This window comes from Plectropomus leopardus, chromosome 7 (assembly GCF_026936395.1).
Source record: "Plectropomus leopardus strain MGB_pleo_1.0 chromosome 7, ASM2693639v1, whole genome shotgun sequence".
In the NCBI taxonomy this organism is placed as follows: Eukaryota; Metazoa; Chordata; class Actinopteri; order Perciformes; family Serranidae; genus Plectropomus; species Plectropomus leopardus.
Genome location: NC_142182.1, coordinates 23,204,195 through 23,225,637, shown reverse-complemented (window position 1 = coordinate 23,225,637; position 21,443 = coordinate 23,204,195). Strand labels below are relative to the sequence as shown.

Below are 21,443 nucleotides of genomic sequence, written 5' to 3'. Positions count from 1 at the left end.
AGCTAAAACAACCAGTCCAACATGCTAAAACTTGATGAAACAATGCATCAAGTTACAATTTGTACAGATTTTTCCACTTCATTTCTCAAGGACAACGTAGCTGATTTGTTTGTGTTCTTGTGGCGTGACATGCTTGAGACTTTGACTGTAGGTTAGAGTTCAGCAGTAAAAAGATAGAAATACATGAGATAAGTTATTGGCATCATGAAGCTATTACAGTATGCTTTAATCATGAATCATTTGTATGCATGTCATCCTTAAACTCTTAATTTTTCTGCTGCAATGTATCGTACTTTTGCTTCTGATTATTGTGTTCCTTTGTCTCTGGATCTATCTGACGGTTGGATAGAAATCTCTGTTTCCTCTGAGTCATGAAGGAATTACATCATTCCTCTTTTACATTTGAAATGTGTTGGTCCTGTGGATTTAACAAGTGCTGAGTGACTTCTGGCTTTATTCTGCCATCTCGCCAGCCCTCCCTTTGTGGATTCCAACACGACACAGATTGGACCTGAAGGACTGTTCACATAACTTACTTATTACATTGCTTATTATTAAAGTATTGTGATAGATTTATTCAGATTTTTTTTTAAAAAATCCCAGTCCCTAGCAAGGTTTTTATAGTTAAGAAAAAACTAAACTAAAATCAGGTGTGAAAAAGTTTTTTAGTTAAAGGTATACTGTTTATACACACACTCGCCAGCAAAACTGAAAGTAAAAGCCATCCCCAGATTTACTTTCCTTTGGCGTTTCTGCCTTGCTATGTTCACTTTTTTTTCTGCGCATTGTCTCCTGGATGCCTGCTGCTTATGGTCTTGCAGCTGGTTGCCTCCTTTATAAAGCCTCAACGTCAACTGAGCACTCTGGGGGTACACACCCATAAATATCCCAAGCACAGAAAATAAAAGAATACAGGCAGAGGGCAGATAAATACACTACCACACATCTAGTAGGTCTTAAGTGACAATTGACAGAAAATCAATGTGAGTGTATACATATTTTTTAAGAAAATCCTGCATAGAACACTTTTAACTAAAATAAAATAAAAAACTAGACTTTAGAAGACAACAAAAGGTTACTGAAATGATATAGTGTATTACAAAACTAACTAAAATGAAATAAAAATTTACAGGAAATAATTTAATTAATTTTTTAGTCTCAGTTTGGTCAAATGTGTCAGCAATCATTAGGAGGTATTGGTTCATAGGTTTATTGTGACGTAGATGTCTACATTACTTTGAGTCAGTTGCCTTCACAAAGTGTTTTTTTTTTTAAATTGTAAAACCTTTTCTTAACTACGTCAATTTTGCCCCTGACAACTGCCCCCCATATTAAATGAGGAAAACTAACTGAAAGGAGCAAACCCACTTCAGTAACTATTTGATACAAAAATTAAATAAAAATAAAAACAAATGGAAAAATATATATAATTACTTGAGGGAGTACCCAGTACTTAGGTTTGTGTCGGATATACCCTCAATATTTGTGCCGTGTGCCTATATGTGACCCCAATAGCACCATTCCCCAACCATGTGTGAAATGGTTGACGGCATGCGACGGAGGAATTTCCTCCTCTTTTAAACAAGTGCCTTCAAAAATGCCATGCTGGGAATTGCCTCACCACCTCAGAGTACTCACAAAACGAGGCGTTGCCTCTCTAATTGCTTTATGACAAAACACTGCAGCATATGTAGAACCTCGGAGACCAACACTGCGTCCACACAAACCTACAAAGCAATGAAGCGAAAGCTACTGGTTTCAGTTGTAAGAAAAGACGCATCATTCCTCTGAAGGGTGGAGGTCTGTTATTGCCTTAGCCAGGGGTGCCCCCCCCCCGTGTGTTAGTGTGAACGCCTGTTAAGTAACCTGAGTGTTTTCCTCATCCAAAGCTGACATGTTTCTGTGTATGAAGTGTCTGTATCCGTCTTTGTATCTGTCTGCTCGTGTTTGTGTGTCTTCAAGGTTAAGAGTGTGCTAAAACCCCTTTAGAAGTAGCTAATCTGTTACGCATCAGGTTTCACTCTCCACCCAGTCTTTCCCTGGCCACACACATCAAATATTGGAGCATACACAAACACCTAGAGCTCACCCCTAAATCCCCCCCAAATTAATATCGTTCCACAACACACTGCTGTAGTTCCTTTGGTTTGAGAACAGGTTTGATACATGAGACGTTCAAAAAACGTCAGGATGGTTTGCGGGCAGAGAGAAATTCTGATTAATGTGAGGCCCAGAGTTCAGTTCCCACAGCAGCAAATGGGTGTCGGTTTTGAGCAAGTCTCTCGCCACGTAGTATGACATGATTGCCACTTGACCTCTGACCCCTATAATAAAATGTGTACATCTGAGGTGCTCGAAAGTCTTCTGTTCGTTTAGCTGTTGATACGACATGCATTGTGTTCCCACTTGTTTTAGTTTCCTCTAATTGAAGTATCTTGTTTTAAAGCCATTTTACATAATTCTGATCATGTATTTGTTTTTTGCTCTCTTCAATCATTCCTTTTCCTTTCCGTCTTTTCATTCTCTCTTTTCACCAACCACTTATCCCTGCCTTCTCTCTGGTTCTTCTGTTTTGCTGCCCTTCCTTCACATCTGTCTCATTTGGTTCCCTTTCCCCTCCATCACTGTCCTCCTCCCTGTCAATCTCTCCATCCTATCTGCCTTCCTCAGTGAGTTCTCCAGTGGAGCTGCTGATCAGCCAGACTCTCTGCTGGGTCCACGATGACCTGGACCAGGTCGACTTCTCTAGCTACCTGCTCAAAGTCTGTGGCCAGGAGGAGGTGCTGCAGAAGTGAGTAAACACATACAGAGGAGTTAGGTTGTTGCATCTTCCTCTCCACGTTATGTTTTGATTAATGAATGAAACCTGTTGCCCCAAGGGGAATTTGCTGGGGACAAATTATCATAAAGTAATAGTATTAGAGTGTCAAAAAACACAACACAAACACAACAACAACACATAAAAACATTTTTTAAAAAGCATAAAATGTCATAAACAAAGCATTTGAAAAAGGACAGTTAAAAAAGTTCCAGATCATGTGATCAGTGCTTGTTAAGCAGTTGAATGTCACATGGGACAAATAAATCATGTGATGCCTCACCTGCCCATACCTATGCCCTGGAGGCATATTCAGACCGTAGAGGGTGCAGTGAATCTGCTATGATCCTATGAGCTAGATTCATTTTACACTGGAACTGGGAAAAACAAAGTTTCCAAAGCTGCAGCTTTTTAAATTACGCACAGGGTTTTGAATAGGTTTAATTTTGTTTTCTATTCCCCTTAACCTCTGCATGTGCCTCTCTCTGTTTTTCTCCCTCCTCTCTCTATCACTCTTATCTTCGCATTCACTCAAAATCTTGTACAAAGGACACTGGCAGATATTTCTATATCTTGCCCCGCATCCCCCTCCTCTGCCAGTGAAATTCTCTTCTCCCTCTAATCTGGGAAACGTGGGAATGGTTACTCCCATACTAGGACTTAAAGGCCCAACACACCCAAGTGTTCAAAGTTGCATAATTAATCTGTCATGACTATAATTGCTGAAGAGATGAACATGTGTATGCTGGGTGATCACACACTGTCACCACTCTTTACAGCCTTGCATTAGCCATACAAGAATGCCCATGAATCATATTATTACCATAAAACTATATATATATTCTTCTTAATTCTTGTGTTAACCATTAAGAAGGTTTGAGATCTTGTTTGCTCTTTTGTTTTTTGTTCTTTGCTACTTTGAGAAAAAGTTTCAGGTCCTATGCATACACTGAGATCTTTTTTATATTTCACTCTTAATTACAGTTTTGAAAATGGATGCTTTGATAAGCTCAACAATTTTATCATTACCTCATCCGTCATCATAGTCAAGCCAGCCCTCTCAGTATGTGGCATGAAGCTATGTATCATCTGCCAAATTCCAAATGTTGGTAATTTAGTCAGAATCCCAAGTCACAATAACTTGCTTAACAGTAGCAACTGAATATTTATATACAGGCTGTTTTTTCTTTCTAAATTTTGCCCCTACTGTAGCCTCCTGACTGGCTGCATTTACGCATGATTAACTCTACACAAATCATCTAAAATTGAATAATCAAGGAACAACAGCACATGCCCAAAGGATGACAATTTTACAAAAATTATTGTTATCATTGTCGGTGTTTGGGAAGTGTTTTTATGTTTCCATGCCAGCAACGGCCGTGGCCAAAGGCGTCATGTTTTCCGTCTGTAAATTCATCTCAATCTCAGGAAGGCGATATCTCAGGAAAACCTTGAGGGAATTTCCTCAAATTTAGTACAAGGATGAGCTGGTCAGATTATGGTGGTCAAAGGTCACTGTGATCTCACAAAACATATAAAAATGACAAAAGGCCATAACTCAGGTATTCGTTCACTAATTATGAGAAAATTTCACAAAAATAGCAATAGGATGAAATGATGAAGTAAATTTATTGTATATCCAAAAGGTCAAAAGTCAACTTCACTATGACATCTTCATGTTTTGCAAAATAACTTCTCTGGCCATTATTCAACACCTTCACTTAGCAACAGAAGGGGAGACATTTGGTCAGATACTTAATTGCTGACACTAATCTTGGGTGCCCACCTAGAAACTTTGCTGATTGTACATTAAGCATCCACGTTTATACCGAATAGACAACGTGGTGGTTTGTGCACATCATTTGTCAAATAACCACAAGGTTCTAACAAGTGACAAAAACACAAAAATAGCACTACTAACACAATGTAAATGGTGTTTCTCCCCAAAATATAGACTAAACAAATATTTTACATTTTTGCGAAGTGTCCGTGGTATAAGAGAGATAATTCACTCTGACTTGAGGTATGAAAAATAACAAAATCCACTGCACTGATAGAGTTATTAGTCCTGCTCCCTCAACCTTGCCTCTGTGTTTCCCTGTGCCATAGTAAACACAGCCTAGGAAGCCATGAGTACGTCCAGAACTGCAGGAAGTGGGAGAATGAGATCACATTACAACTACTCTCTCACTCTACCATGAGAAGAGACTTGGCACGCAGTGTAAGTCACTCCATCAACTAACATATGAGATCTTTTAAACTGTATAGCTGAAGTGATATATATTACATCATATGTTGTGAGATAAGTTTTGGTCCCACTGCTGGAGACCTACAACATGCAATCCTCATTTGGTGAGATGTTGCCTACCTGTCATCTGATATGAATAAATATTAAATATGAATAATTAATAAATCTTGCTTTTGTTAAGGCGGAAGACGACAACTCTCTGATAGATTTAGAGAAGCACCTGGGCCAAGTGGAGAGGCCATTCAAGGAGAATATCACCAGGTATGAGGGTCCTACACTAGATGCAAAAATGTCAGGAAGAACAGGTAGTTAAAGATTGTCTTTTCTAGTGAAGAAATGATGCTATGATGAAACATGATATACAGTTTTGTTTCAGTAGCATCTCTTGTCTGGTCTTTAAAACAATTACATTGTTTGATTTAAGTGGAGAGTTTTGGTTTAGTTTCCTGGGTTGATGCAAAATAATTAATGAGGAATGCTGTGGAAGTTGTCTTTGTAGTTGTAATCTAATTTGTGTTGTGTATTTTCTTGTTGTGTGCTGCCTTGAAATTACAGGATTTTTTTTAAATGTCTGTTAAACATTTTAAAGACCTAATTGTGCTTAAAGGTAGAATAAAATAAAATAAATCCCCCAAAATACAGTATGTAGTATTTTGGGGGATTTATTGGCAAAATATAATAAAATATTCATTCATCTGTAATCACCTTAAACTAAGAATCATTTTGTTTTGTTTCCTTAGAATAAGCTGTTTATATATTTACTTGCGAGGCAGATCCTCTCCCAAAGAGTGCCGTGTTTTTCTACAGTAGCCCAGAACAGAAAAACATAATACTGGCTCTAAAATGGACCATTAGTGTTGTTGCATTGGCCATTGTAGTTATTCTGCACACTTGACACATGGGAAAGTTTCACTTCTGCAACCTCAGTGCAAGATACCAATAAATCCACAGTGGCTCTTTAAGTTATTTTCAGTTAAGCAAACTTTCTACATTGTGTCCCCAAGTCATTTTTCATTATCTCTTTTTGTGGGTCTTCTTGCAGACAAGGCTTGGCTGATTATCTAGAAGGTTATCACAATCAAGTCAACATCTGCCTACAAAACGAGGTACGTGTCGCCCCCGTTACATGTTTTTTAACGTTAAAGCACATATAGCTGCATTGTAAATATTGTGAAAATATCAAAATGCTCAATTCACAGAGAAATCCACAGTCTGTATTAAGAAACTGTGCCTTAGGACTCTGGTGAAGTTGAGATACAACAACTCTACCGTATATGTTACAGTCATTTCCTGAATGCAGTCAGGGAAGGTGGAAAGAGGAGAAGTTTGAAATTATGTCACACAATTAGGGTACAGCACATGCGTAGTGAATCTGCAGTTGCTCGACCACTGCAGACCAGATTGCACTGCCGTGCAACTGCAGACGAGATTTTACTGCACATTTGCTGTACCCCAATTATGTGATGTATTTTCAAACCCTGACTTCTCCTTTTTCAGCCCTTCTTGACTGCAGTGGCAGTGCAGAGATGCCGAGAGCGCAGGTGCGCAAAACCTGGAAACGCTGACTAATCAGTGCAGACGGCTTTCTTGGGAGGGGGCCTGAAAGAGAGAAGTGCTAAGATGTTTCAACCAGAGGCTGAATACAGATGTAGTCAGGTTGACAAAATAAGAAAAATAATGTGTTTTTTGATCAATAAATCATGTGTAACCATGTTCCAGTAGATATCCCAAATGCAAGTAAGAATCTGAAAATTAGCATAATATGGGAGCTTTAAATTTAATTTTGTGTTGCTGCCCTGCATGATAAGACAAATCTAGCCTCTGGTCCCAGCTCTAAAGCCTTATTCCCAATGCACATAAAACCCAATCAGCATTGATGGAAACACAACACCTGGGAGAGCGCGGTAGCCTAATTTCAGTTCCTTAACCAGAGAGATGCAATGACGTGCTGTCACATGTCCACCTAAGCAGCACTTAAATATAATTCAAAGTTAGTCTGCACTGAGTTTAAAAAAGAGACTGAATCAGTGAAAGAATTATAAAGAGAAGAAACCACTGAAAAGTTTTCAAAGACCTCTGTTCTCACTGCTGCTGTCTGTGACATTGCACAGACACACCAACAAAACACCCCCTATGCACACACACACACACACACACACACACACACACACACACACACACACACACACACACACACACACACACACACACAAGCTGTCAGAAAGGCAGACTCTTCTGTTGACGTGCTGCGTTCACTGGCAGTGGGAATTGCCCATATTTAGTGGGTTTACCTGTGTTGCATGTGCTAATTTTTTGTGGGAAAGGGCCAAACGCTTTACCTAAATACAACACTCTTTTATTGAATAGCATAATGGAAGGCTACAAACATTTTTTTTAATTTTCCTGAAGTTTGTTATGTCAATCCAAATACCTCAAACCCATAAAAGCTGGTATACTAGGACATTCCTGGAGAGCAGCCTTTCTAGAGGTGGCACATCTGGTTTCAGCCAGTGTGGGTTACTACGTTGTAATTGAATACAGACTGAACTGTGGCTTAATTACCCCCTGCCCTCAGCCCAACTTAAACCTAATGATGGCATTTATTTGAGTGCACCTTGAAAAAATCATAGCATGCACAGTAACTGATGTACTTTTTAGCATGCAAATGTGTGTTTTATTGAGCCTTGTTACACATACAGTAGGCTGGTTTGAGTTCGATATACTGTTTAGATGAAAGTCTGTTTGATGAATTGTTGGTGGTAATCCTCTCACAAAGACCTCCTGATGTGTTGTTCTTGTGTTAAACAATGGGTTTTACTGTTTAAAAGCAAGCTGAAAACAAAAGTACAAATGAGGAGGATATCCCTTTCCCAACATGTTGGTGTGGGTATATATAGATTGATGCAATTATAACACACATGCTATACCAACCTGCTCTGTGTCTCTGTGTTCAGAGTACCCAGTATAAGACGGTGGACCGAGTGGTGCAGACTATGAAGAACCTTTGCTGTGCTCTTGATGAGGTGGAGACCCAAGCGATTTCAGAGGCTGTCAAAAGGCTGCGACACTCTGTCAATTTACCTAGGACACGATCACCCAAGGTGGGCTCTTGACATATACTGCATACATCACACATTCATACATTGCAATCTTTCAATGCAAAGGTTCTAACACCAACATGTTTTACTTTGTAGTTGGGGTCCACATCATCTGGTCAATCATCAAATGGTATGTTCTCTACACAGTCACACTCAACCTCCACTCATTCAGCTAAATCTTTTTGTTGTCCCTGACAATAAAAATTGAAGAGTTTCACCATTTTGCCCATATTTCTTGTTGATCAAAGACAAGAAAACAACGAAATGTGTTGGCAGTGTTAATGTACACAAACTAATGGCCATAAAACCAACATGGACAGCTTATCAAGTACATGGTAATGACAGTATGTACAGTATGTTGTCACTGTGGTATAAAGATATATTGCAGACAAATAGACTTGTCTGTGATATATTAGAGAAGTCTAATAAAGTGTCTAAAGATATCTTTCTCTGAGTGATGAAAGCTAAATAAAACATATGTGGTTTATACTACATCCATATATTACTAGAGGATGTATACTGTACCAGCACACATCCTCTAGTAATACAGGTGCATCAGTGCACAAAATTCACGTTTCAGTATGTGCCTCGGTTAACAGGCCATGGTTTAGTCCACTTTTTATGCAGCATTTACTTTGAAAAATGTAAACCTTCAACAGTGGCTGATTATCCATAAATCTTAGAGAGAGTTTAGCACTCAAATACTGGTATGTATTTCGTAAGAAAAAATAAATAAATGATGAAAAATGGCAGTAATATAATGTTAATGTAATGCTGTAGCACCATTATGCTTGTCAAAGTGTTTTGACAGATATTCCTGACTTCAGTTTAACAATGTAAGAATGCATTTAGACACAAATCATTGTCCATTAAGCTTTACTAAACTGGCTAACTGGCTAAGCTGACTATCGTGCGACAGCTGATAGACTGTAACTAATGGGCCATCAAAACTTTTAGGGAAAAACTCTAGAATTTATTTTCCGTGTGTGTTAGTAGTAGACATAAATAGTCTATTTTAACTCTTTGGGTCACAGGGCGCACTGAATGTATGTCGTTCAACATCATATACAGCAAGTTCCCCGCATCGTTCTTCTTTATAAAATCAAGTGAAAATTTAAATAAAAAGATGAATAAATGCAAATAGCTCCCTGAGGTTTAACAAAGTAAAAATTCCTCCATGCTGTCACTTTCTCTGCACTTTTTAATTAATTAATTGTATTTGCGATCATTAAAATAAAATGCAGAAACAAAATATCGGCAAAATGACAAATATCGGCCCTGATAATCGGCCAGGCCAATAATCTGTCGACCCCTAAAACGCACACCATCACACCTCTATCTAATAACTGTTTGAGGCTCAAGAATTACCACAATATCTCTTGACAGGTAACACCACTCCTGTGGAGGAGGGCATGGCCTTACTGACGCAGGCTGTCTATGACCTGGCCAAGCTCTACCTGCGCTCCTTCTGCCCCCCATCCACTTCCTTCAGCTCACCACCGCTGCCCCCAGCTGCAGATGGGGAAGGCGTAGAGGGGAGTAGCAGCAAAGAAGCTTCTGGCACCACAGACCACCTTCAGTTCACTCTGTTCGCCTTGCACGGCATCCCGGCCAACTGGGTCAGCAGGTAAACAGAACATGAACATCCTTAGTTCTCTAACATTATTACTAGGGACAGTAGAGACGCCTGAAATGACTTAGATAAATGTCCTGGAAATATCGGTGGCTATTGCTACCTTACAACAGTAAATCACAGTAAAAAGACATGAGGGTGTCCGACCACATGTAGCACATAGTTGGATGAATTTTGCAGCAGAATATTTGTTTATCCCACGTTTTTTTAAGACTTCATGTGAATTCAAAAGTGGTTATAGTGAAGGTGCTCGAAACTTTGCTGTAGGATAATTACAGCCTTTACTCATCCGTTTGTTCTTGTATGATCTCCCACTCGTTCGGTATTATTAGTGCCACCCACAATTCACCTAATTGTGCTTCTGCAAGATAGGGTTTAAAGATGAAGGCAGAAGGCAGAGGAAGGCAGTTCAGAAATCTAATCACCTGTTTTGCTAAGTGCATACAATAAGAGCAACAGCAGAATAAGCCAACATAAGCAAGGTTCCCAAGGTCATGGAAAACATGGAAGGGCCATGGAAATTAGAATTTGTTTTCATGACAGTGTATGGTCACCCTGAATATGATGGTCAAAAAGCATGCTATTGTCTCCAGAATAAGCTTGTATGATTACAATTAATTGTTGAGCAGTTTAGACCAAGGAGAGTAGTATCTTAGTGACAACATTACAGCACAGTCTCGCAGGCTGTGTTGTCACAGCACACAGTCTTGTTTTCTTCTACTAAACAAACGGCTCGGTAGTTGCTCCCCACATCTTATTTTTCCATGCCAGTGTCCAGTTTCACCCTGACTTTATCTCCTGCGTGTGTCTGGGCCACAGGGCTGAGCCAAATTTTCCGTTCCCAGCTCTGTCACGCATCAGTGACCAGGATCAGTACATTTCTGACAAGCCCTTCCGCAGTTGTATAGGTTTGTCAAGTCTAGACACGCATGAGAAATGATATTCATACTTTTACTTTTGGGGAAAAAACAAAAGTGAAATTGCACGGGAATCCTGGATTGATATGGGAAGATTAATTTACGGTCTTTGTCATCGTGAAGAGAAGTTCATGTTTATACATCTGTAAGACTTTGTTGTTTTATTGCAGAAGCACAATCAGTCTATATGTCATGGTGAACAGCAGCAGCACTTTAAAATATAAAGGAACTGCAACCTTGACGTAGAGATGGAGACAGTTTTAAATCTGTAGTTGATCCCTTCCATGGTAATTTTCTGGTCAGCCAGCGAGGCCTTCATAAAGAGAGGAACTGCTTAATAACAAGCCTATTTACTTCGGCAGCCTCTTCCAGCAGCTATTTTAAGCCAGCACCAAACATTGCTGCAGTGACGGTCATTCCAAAGACACCTCCAAAAATATTTAGCTCCTCACAACCCCAAGGCCTGAGGGACACAGCGAGTACAGCATTTCCAGCCCCAGACGAATAACCAGGCCTATCTGTTGTGTTGTGGTGTCACTATAAATCTGCCTTATTGAGGTCTGAGTGTTTGGCGTTGTTGTGGCTGGTGTGTCATCCATCTGGAGCTTCAGTAGATGCCACGACAGTGCGAGCATATTGAGACAGTAACTAGTGGTGGAGCTGCCAACACAGATGGCACTGAGCGGTGGATCCAGCCTGTAGTAGTGGAAATGTGTAACCGCCGTGCCTTTATTTTTACTCTCCACTCGCATGTGTAGCTCTAATTGAAACACGGAGATTATTTTTGGATGTGTGCTTGAGTTGAATTACTAAACTAAATGCTTTATGCGACTGATTTGTTCACGTTTCTTTGCAATGTGTCAGCCTATATTGACATCTTACTCTTATTAAAGTTAATAGTGCTGTGTAGACATGCAACTATATCGAGGTAAGGTAATAAATAGTTGTTTTATTGTATAAGCCTCACAACAGTCACGGTCCACCCACACAGGTGTTTTCACTTATGTTTCCTGATTAGACCTCTTTTCAACTCTGTGTGGAGGTATACAAACTCCCACACTGTCCTATATGCTACACTGTTATCATGGTTGTAGACCTTTTTTACTGTAGACATTTTGACACATTAAAACACAAGTGCAAATTATTGCTCCTTTTAAATGACAGCTATGCCAGGCTCATACATTGATATGACTCACTGTGATTCTTTAATTTAACTTTAAGTAATGCAATTTGTTCTACTTTTGCCTTTTCGGATACAACAAGTCTGAATATTTGGTTTAAAAAAGATCTGCTGGTACATGGAGTTTGGTGACTGTTTCAGTAGAGCTGCTCAGTGACCAGCAGATCAGATTGTGGTTGAACTGGGCAGCTTGAGATGTGAGTTTGTGCAGTTGTTTGAGTTGTTTTGCTCTAAGGCTGCGTTTCATTCAAAATCGTAGGTTGGAATTTCCCTGTTGAAATTTCCAACTTCCAACTCTTAAGCATTCTCGGTGCACAACACAAAATGTAAAGAAAAAACATGACAGACTGCGAGAAACTGGTGTTTCTGTGGCTTATCCATGGACAACTGTCAGCGGGGCTGTCTCCTTGATAATACAAGAATATTTGATACTGATATTATAAATAAATACTAATATTATAATACAAAATACTAATATTTTGACATCAATCTACATGCAGAACAAGCTTTACGATATCAGTGCTGCCCATAGACGACGAAGATAGACGATGCGCCCCCATTTAACTCTGCTCTGCTAAAGTGAGGCTAAAATATCTCTGATACAAGCGCCGCCATCTTGCGCTGGTGATGTCATTGAGAGCCGGAGTCTGTGCGGTAGCGATATCCACAGTGGGTAGTTTGCGGCAAAACACCTGTCCGACCTATCGTGAGCAGTCTAATAGATTGCTGGTTTAAGTCCCAAACTATAACTCTATGAGTTGCCCTTGAGCAAGGCTTTCAGCCCCTGGGATACTTAACTGTAAATATGTGACACAGGACATTGCTGAAAATGATCAAGCATGATATTTGTATCTTTGATTGAAAACAAACTCAAAATTTGCATAGCTTCACATGCAGTACATGCAGCAATATGGCATTCCTGCAGCAGGTTTTTTTGCCCTGCACAGTACCTTTCAGTGCCTGTATGTTGCAACCAATGAGCATTCACGTAAATAGCATTGTCAAGTTACTACTATACAAAAATATATTGTAATGGTTAATCTACTGGCTGTATGAATATCTGACAGCCTCTGATCAGCCACATAGAGGGAACAGTAGCAATTCTTATTGTGTTGTTTTGTTGCAGTTATGAGAAGTACTTCCTGATGTGTTCCCTCACCCACAATGGCAAGAACCTGTTTAAACCGGTCCAGTCCAAGAGAGTGGGCACATACAGAAGCTTCTTCTACCACATCAAATGGGACGAGCTGTGAGTGATTGCCTCAGCTCCTCTCCTCTCCTCTGCTTTCCTATTCCGTCATCTTATCGCATTTCCTTTCCTTTCCTCTCTTGTCTTCTTTTTCCTCTCTGACTTGACCTGACCCAATCCCATATTTCCACAGTCATAAAAATACCGTGTTTACATTGTCCCTCCATCCTGCTAACACTATCCTTGTCTCTCCCAGGATCAACTTCCCCATAGCCGTGGCTGTTCTCCCACTGGAGTCCATACTGAGCCTGACTCTGTTCGGGGTGCTCAACCAGAATGCGAGCGGCTCACCAGACTCCAACAAACAGAGGAAAGCTCCAGAGATGCTGGGCAAAGTCTCTATGCCGCTCTTTGACTTCAGACGGTGAGGAGAGACAAACAGCTGCTTGTGGCTACTGGTCATGTTTTTTGCATATCCTTTGAGTGGATGTCCCGTTTTGGAATATTTAAACTATCACTCATCTGTAAAATATTTATTTAAAAAATTTTACACATTGATCAGTCAGTAGGTTTACATGTTTTATACATTCTCCTCATTTGATGGGTCTCCAGCAATAAGCAGTCGATCATAAAAGTTTACAATTTTGTCCCAGTGTAAGAATGTTGTTTATAAGATTGCCTACCCTGATTATGTAGGTTTTTTTTCTTCTTCTTCTTCTTAATAACCGACTGTGTTTTGCAGGGTGCTTGCCAGGGGCAGCAGGTTGTTGTGTCTGTGGACATCTGCCCAGGGAGCTGCTGCTGCTGTTGGATCTACAGGCAGCCGCAAGAGGATTCCCACTGAGAGAATAGTACTACAGGTTGGTGGTAGTGCTAGTAGCATCTGAAGTAGTGGTATTGGTATTTGTAGTGGTTTTAGTATTGTGACAAGTCATTATTCATTGTCAGAGAAAGTCTGTTAGACTCCATAGCACTTATATTGATCTTACAGAAGTAGCTTATAGAAACGGAGATAGTCATAGTGGTACAGTAGTAGTAGTGGTGTAGTCTTTTGTATTTCTTTCTCGTTCTGCCTTTTATCGTGAATATTATTTATATATAGCCTTTATTTGAAAGACTCATTAAGATTTAAAATATCTTTTCCAAGAGCAACCAGACCAAAAAAGGCAGCATAAAACATTGTTAGAACAATAAATACAAACAGTCAAATACATAAATATGTGTAATTTTCAATTTCATTGAGAATTAGAGTAGCACTCACACTGACCAAGAGTGCTATCTTCTCAGTCTTTTAAAGGTGTCTTAAATTCCCCCATGGTGATCAGATCAGACCATTTTAGGTCCTTCTGTAAGTTATTCCAAGTAGTTAGCCAAGTTCTGTGGAAACCCCGGGGACCAACATCAAGAGAATACTGTGAGAGTGCAGGCCATTTTTAGTTTGTTTTTTAAACATGTATGTATACAAATAAGAAGGAACAAGCCCAAAAGGACTCTTATGTATGCAAAACCCACCAATGTGAGAGTCTGGAGACAGACAGGGAAGGCCATTTAGCAGCAGTGTACAGTGTACAGAGGTGTACGCTGTTTCCACAGTCTGTAATAAAACGTGAAGCACCACGACACACAGTATCCAACTTTTGTAGGCACTGGTCAGGCGCATTCATAAAGAGAACATCACCGTAGTCCAACAAAGGTAAAAATGTTGCAGAAGTCAAGCGTTTCCTTTCCTGAAGCAAGAAACAGGATTTGTTCCTGAAAAAAGAAACTTAATTAAAGTTTCAGCCTGGAACCAAGGTAATGTGGGGTTTGAATGACAAAGTTTTGGTCAATGGTAATACCAACTTACTTATATGTAGGAAGATCAGCTGTTCGCTTTTTTCCATTTGAAAAGAGCATAACTTTGGATGTGTCTGCATATAAAACAAGCTTAAGTTGAATCAGAGATTGAACAACATCAAAGGCAGACTGTAGAAAAGTTAGAGTTTGTACTACTGAGGGGGATGACAACTACTGCTCTATTACTGCATTACCTTAATTTCTGCAATCACTAGAGCTGATGCGCTATGACTGCGACAATTACTGATATATTTTTCAGTACACCAAAATCGTCTCCTGTGCATCTAATACTTATCGTAGTGCTGGTGGTAGAGGTAGCGGCCCTGATTGGTGTCATTGTTAAAACAATAGTCTGGTTTTAATAATAACAGTTTTTTTAAAACTGTGTAATATCGACAGCCTTGCAGGTTATTTTAGACCTAGTCTTTGTTCTCAGTCATTTTTTACAAAGCAGAAAGAACAGTGGGTAAATATAAAAGGTGTCTACTTAAATTACATTGGAACAACAAAATAATCCCAGCTATGTTATAGGTGGACTTCCCTAACTCCGCGTTGGATGTTTTATACGTGGGACCCAAGGAAGAGCCCAGCCCGGAGCCAGCTGTGGAGGAGCTGGACCCCGATCTGCGACGCAAACTGGAGAAAATCTGCAGCCGAGCTTCCAACTTTGGGTAGGAGAACCCCCCCCGCCATCCATGTTCACAACTATGAAGAGGGGATTAAAATCTGAAAGCAAACATCATTCACATTTGAAACACTGACTGTGTCAGCCTTTAATGCTGTTTGCCAACACTTCAGTTCTAAGAGACTATTATGGAAATTTAGTTTGTGGGGCTTAATCAGTTAATGCCACAAGAGAGAGAGGAGGTCTTAATCTTGCTCAGCTTGATGTACAAAACAGACAGGCTACTTCTGCAAACACAGGAAGCTTGAATTAACTGCTGGATAGTGTAATAACTTCTCAGATTGCAATCAAATGTCCATCTGCATGAGTCAAAGACAACAAAATATGATACTTCAGTTTCTCTTTGTAATTCACTACCATGTGGTTGAAGGAGTCTTGAAGGTCATGTGGGCAAGACATCATCACTAAGTTTGATCGTCAGAGTGTTTGCCATTGAATCAACTGAATGAAAACCACACTTCTGAAAGATGTGAATGAGTATGCTGTATGGTCTGCAAAATCATAATTGTAGTCCACTGACTGCTGGCTAGTACTATATGAGAGTACTTCATGAGAGTTTCAAAAACATGCACAGAAACAGTGTTTCCGGTTGGATTTATCCCCTGCAGTGGACAGATTCTTGGCCGCTTCTCAGACCACCCGAAATCCACTGGACTTACTAGATTTAAGAAGAGATTTTAAAAGATGCCCCTGACATTGCCAGCCACGGCTACCCATAAACGCCTGTATGTTGTCTGCTCCAGTGTGTCTGTTCTCTTCCAGCTGCTCCGGGCCCAGCTAAATGCTCTCTTATGCCTGCTGCCAGCCAAATCTCCTCCACTCTGCCAACATCCATGAGACTCACCCGGCACTTTAGCACAGAGCGCTCTCTCACTGGGCTCTCACCGCCTGCTTTCTGTCCTGTCCATTCATCTCTCCAGCCTCTGTGGGCACTAGACTCGTTGGGCTGCAGTTGCACTGAAATGTCGTGTGTTGTTTCAACGTGTGTGATATTCCATCAGTCCCCAAGAAAGAAATGTTCATTTTCATTTCTACAGGGAGGTCAAGTGTAGACCGATGACTTTGAAGAGGCAAATGCTAGCTGACGGAGAAAGCTTTTTTGTTTGAAGGGAGAGCTCACCCCAGAATAAAAAGCAATCCTCTTACCTGTAATGCTGTTTATCAGTCTAGATTGTTTTGTTTTGAGTTGCAAAGTGTTGGAGATTTCAGCTGTAGAGATGGTACTAGATGGCACTCAGTCTGTTTGTATTTTAAAAATACAATTTTTTAAGTCAACAGCATTGTCTCTTTCCAGAAATCATGACCCAGTTATTCAAGATGATCCACAGACCTTGTTGAGAGCAGTTTCATGTAGGGACTATTTTCTTTCAACCAAACTACACACGCCAACTGTATCACTGCAGAAGGAAGCACTGCCTTAGTGACCACTTCCACTGCGGACCACAGGACCCATCATGCAAAGTGCCACAAACATACCTTGAGTTTGCACTGCACACTCTCACAACCCTCAGGGACAGAACACAAGCCAATAAATTTCAGGCTTGGTCAATTGTGTTTAAAAATGTGTTTCTTTTTGTTTTAGTGTCATGTGACTATTAAGTCTTTTTCGTTTAATTTTTAGTGTACATATATAAACTCATACACACATTTTAAAGCCATGCTGAAACAACTCTAACACCTACGACTGCTGAGGATTTCCACTGAAGGTGGAAGTTGTTATGATGGGGGTTATGCACATTACGTTGTTGTTAGTAAGCAAGTATAGAGAATTTAGTTTCTCTGATGTTCTTGTGTGATTCTGTTCAAGTGCTTTTCTCTGATGTCTGTTTTAAACATTATTGTTGATCCTGCCAAGTAAACTTCTCATTTGGGCTCCCTTAATATTTTCCTTTAGTTTCATTTAATTTTACAGTGTCGAAACCTAGAGATATATTTTCAATCACTGAAAGATAAAACATGACAAATTTGAGCTGGTTAGATATTATTGGTTGAAATCTGATTTTAAAAAAGATGCATTGCTCAAAAATCCAGGTGAAAATCTTATTTGAAAGTGCAATTCATTCGCATTATGATTTATTTATTCTTGTAAATACCATCCCATCCATCTTTCCACTCCATCTGTTTTCACTCTTTCTCCAGGCTAAAACGGGCAGATCACCAGCTCCTATGGGACCATCGGCTCCACTGTCGGAAGGACCACCCCAGCAGCCTCCCCAAGGTGCTGGCCAGTGCGCCCAGCTGGGACTGGGCCAGCATGGCTCACATCCACTCCCTGTTGCACCACTGGCCCCCTCTGCCCCCCGTCACTGCGCTGGAGCTGCTTGACTCAAAGTATGCATTGTGCTCAATACCTACGTGCGTTTGGTCTGTGGCACTGCAGGCCTTTCAGAAATTTGAAATCATGTCATTATTACTTTATTCAAGGAATATATTTGACCAGGTAAAAAGTGGGGATAATGGTCTTCCATAACTATATACTGTAAATAATCAAACTCAGTTTTTCTTAACATGGATGCTTGCTCTCTTTTATCATGAAATCTGAACTTTGCTTAACTTTACTTTGCTTGTCATTGTCAAACTGATGTTGTTAGTTTGTGTTTTGGTGTGTGATTAATTTGTAAAATGTGTTATTATTTATTGATGAAGCCAAAGTCAAATTTAAATAGTGGAAATATTGTATCATTGTATTAATTTTGCAGATCTTTGTTGTATGTCTTGTGTCTAATTGTGTGCATTTTATGCGTGTGCAGGTTTGCAGATACAGAAGTGAGAAGTGTGGCTGTTAGTTGGATTGAGAAGAGCAGTGATGATGAGCTGGCTGACTACCTGCCTCAGCTAGTACAGGTACAACTAAAAATACACACAAATACACACTGCATGCAGTTTTTAAATACAGGTCACTTAAACTCACTCTCACAGAGACGCTCACACATTCACTCACTTACTCAGCTTATTTCTCTCATGTTTCCACTCCCTTCATTCACATTTTATTCCATCTATCATCGTAAGTCCTTTTTCTCTTTTGTCTCTGTCCAGGCTTTAAAGTTTGAGTGTCACCTAAAGAACGCCCTCGTCTTGTTCCTGCTATCCAGAGCACAAGGCAATATCAACATCGCCCACTACCTCTACTGGTGAGTTCTCAGCAGCAACCAGCTGTTGTAACTGTTGTTGAACTGAAAGGAATTGTTGCAAAAAAATGGAAGAAGTCTGAAAAGCATGCATCAGGAGTAATCAGAAGTCAAGACATGACTAGCACTTGGTCACCAAAAAAATACACCTCATAATGTGTTTACATTGCTATTTATAGCATTATTTATGATCTTACCACACGTTTGCCTCATTTCCTTTCCTGTGTTATTCTGTGGCTTGTGTAAGTGGTAGCAAAGCTCTTCATGTTATTATGCTTTTATTTTCCTTAACTTACTTATTGTAATAAAGATACCTTGTAATTAATCATCTTTTTTAAATTAATGTATTATCTCAGTGCAGAGTCTCTGTAGAGATTGTAGTAATAGTTGCCTGTTGAATCCATCCCTACTGCCGAGTTAGAAATCAGTACTTCTGCCAGGAAAGATTTATAATTAGACAAACTTTGACAATGATCATGTAAAAACTTAGGAAAAGTTTGTGTCCACAATGATAGTGTCCCTTAAATTTAGGCTGTTGTGGTGTGTGTAATGGCTGCAGGCTGCTGAAGGACGCCGTGCAGGATCCTGCCCATGGACGACGTTATGAGCGGGTGCTGGGTGCCCTGCTGTGTCTGTGTGGAGTCAAGCTCAGGGCAGAGCTGGAGAAACAGACTCACCTGGTCATCCTGCTGGGAGCTGTGGCCGAGAGGGTCCGACAGGCCGGGGGTTCCACACGACAGGTTAGTGTGTGTGTGTGTGTGTGTGTGTGTGTGTGTGTGTGTGTGTGTGTGTGTGTGTGTGTGTGTGTGTGGTTGTGATCTGTGTGTGCATTTTTTAACATTTCTATTGCCTTTTTCCCACAGGCCAAAAAATTCACTAACACCCACTAACATCTTGGCTCTTATCCTTTGGAAAAGTGACAATCAACATTCATCCCCCCAATGAATGACTGCAGTAGTCACAAGTATTTATCGGCTTCAGCTCTGATTGGCTTCAATTGGCAGTAATGTATACACAGCACCTGGGTGGACATGCTACTCTACGCCCCTTTTCCAGCGTGATTCAGTGACACGCCACCACAAATTCCATTCATCTCTGCCCAAGCACTGCATAAACATTTTTCCAAATGAGCCTGCACCCCATTAGAAATAAAGACTAAGTAAGTAAAAGATATAAAAAAGTAGTAACCACCACTTCCACCATTATGTTTTCACTGGCCTCCATGCTGCTTTGACCGTTTATTAACCCTTTTTTCAGATGCATTTGAGACATAAAATGTGGCACATGAATGAAATAAAACAGAAAGGCATAATTGTCTACTGGTAATGAGAAAGAAGTCTGTCGCCTATTTTAAGCGAGTTTTCCTGCGTTAAAAACAAAAATGCATTTTAGTGGAAAAAGGTTATTGACCATTTCACTGGAAATGCATTGCTCTGTGTCTGCCTCCTGCCCGCTAATGTCATTCACATACACTGCAAAGCACTTAAACAGGAAATACAAAGAGACACATTAAGAAAGTTTATGTTGTCATGTATGAAACAGTCCATATTTGTATTTTTGTATTTGTGTGTGTTCAGGTGGCGTTGCAGGAGGGCCTTGAAAATGTTCAGAACTTCTTCCAGAAGAACAGCTGCCGGCTTCCCCTCAGCCCCAGTCTGGTGGCCAAAGAGCTAAACGTCAAGGTACCATACGCACACACACACACAACATGAATAATAAAAAGATGTAACTTAAAGATATTTAGCACTATTCAGCTAGCTTTCATAATTGTATTCAGGACAATACACCTCTTTATCCACACTGGATTTTTCTGATCCTCAAAGAATTAACAGCAGTGAAATCATAACTGTAACACTGAAAAGAAATACACAGAAATACACAGAGCAGGAGAATAAAAAAAACCTCATTTGAACAGTTGGTCAGGAAACACAAGAACAGCTTTATACTCTTTTTAGAACCTCTGTGGTTCAAACCACTAAGGAAATGAGCTCATTAGGCTACACCGAAATATAAAACACATGCATGCGTACATATGCATATAACATCTCATACAGATTTTCATCGAAGATAATGAGCTACTTTTAATGTCTCATGTCTTATATTCTTACATTGTCTTACTTGTTACCCTTCTAAATAAGATGATGACAAGGGCACTACTTGCTATGATAGGTATTATGGGAGATAAACTGGCTCCAAATCAGATATCTGTTGATGCAATTAGTTAATAGATGGTGATGTTTTTGGAGAAGCATAATGATGACATAAAATACATGGAGACAAAAGAACAAGTGCCTCCAAAAACATCTCTTTCAAAAAAGCAAAGACACAAAGAAAACAATAAAGAAAGATGGGATTGGATTCTGTTGTAAAGCTGAACATACTGTAACAGCGCCGTGTGCAGTGCAGAAGGTAAAATGTTACTGTTTGTGTGTAGGCCTGCTCCTTCTTCAACTCCAACGCAGTTCCCCTAAAGCTGACCCTGGTCAACGCCGACCCACTGGGAGAAGAGATCAATGTTATGTTTAAGGTACTGTACCCACACACGGTTTATGAACTGTGTGCAAAATGCTGACGATTGCCACACAATGAAGAATGCCTGAAAATTAACCTTATGAACAGCGATAATCATATGTACCTTTGAACTGGTTACATTAAAACTGGCTTTTGTGTATCTTTAACACACACCCCTCTAGTTAAAACTGTGGAATTGT

General features: G+C 40.0%; 1 protein-coding gene across 1 annotated transcript in view; it reads left to right on the top strand.

Moving 5' to 3' along the window:
- Positions 1-21,443, top strand: part of pik3c2a (phosphatidylinositol-4-phosphate 3-kinase, catalytic subunit type 2 alpha) — a 61,423-nt gene that overhangs the window by 28,755 nt on the left and 11,225 nt on the right. The window contains exons 5-21 of the mRNA XM_042495616.2: positions 2,671-2,791; positions 4,928-5,039; positions 5,248-5,327; positions 6,109-6,172; positions 8,021-8,167; positions 8,261-8,294; positions 9,551-9,791; positions 13,021-13,143; positions 13,340-13,507; positions 13,826-13,943; positions 15,451-15,590; positions 17,744-17,935; positions 18,355-18,448; positions 18,641-18,735; positions 19,292-19,472; positions 20,310-20,414; positions 21,167-21,259. Coding sequence (XP_042351550.1) covers positions 2,671-2,791; positions 4,928-5,039; positions 5,248-5,327; positions 6,109-6,172; positions 8,021-8,167; positions 8,261-8,294; positions 9,551-9,791; positions 13,021-13,143; positions 13,340-13,507; positions 13,826-13,943; positions 15,451-15,590; positions 17,744-17,935; positions 18,355-18,448; positions 18,641-18,735; positions 19,292-19,472; positions 20,310-20,414; positions 21,167-21,259 — 2,108 coding nt within the window. The remainder of the gene's footprint in view (positions 1-2,670; positions 2,792-4,927; positions 5,040-5,247; positions 5,328-6,108; positions 6,173-8,020; positions 8,168-8,260; positions 8,295-9,550; positions 9,792-13,020; positions 13,144-13,339; positions 13,508-13,825; positions 13,944-15,450; positions 15,591-17,743; positions 17,936-18,354; positions 18,449-18,640; positions 18,736-19,291; positions 19,473-20,309; positions 20,415-21,166; positions 21,260-21,443) is intronic.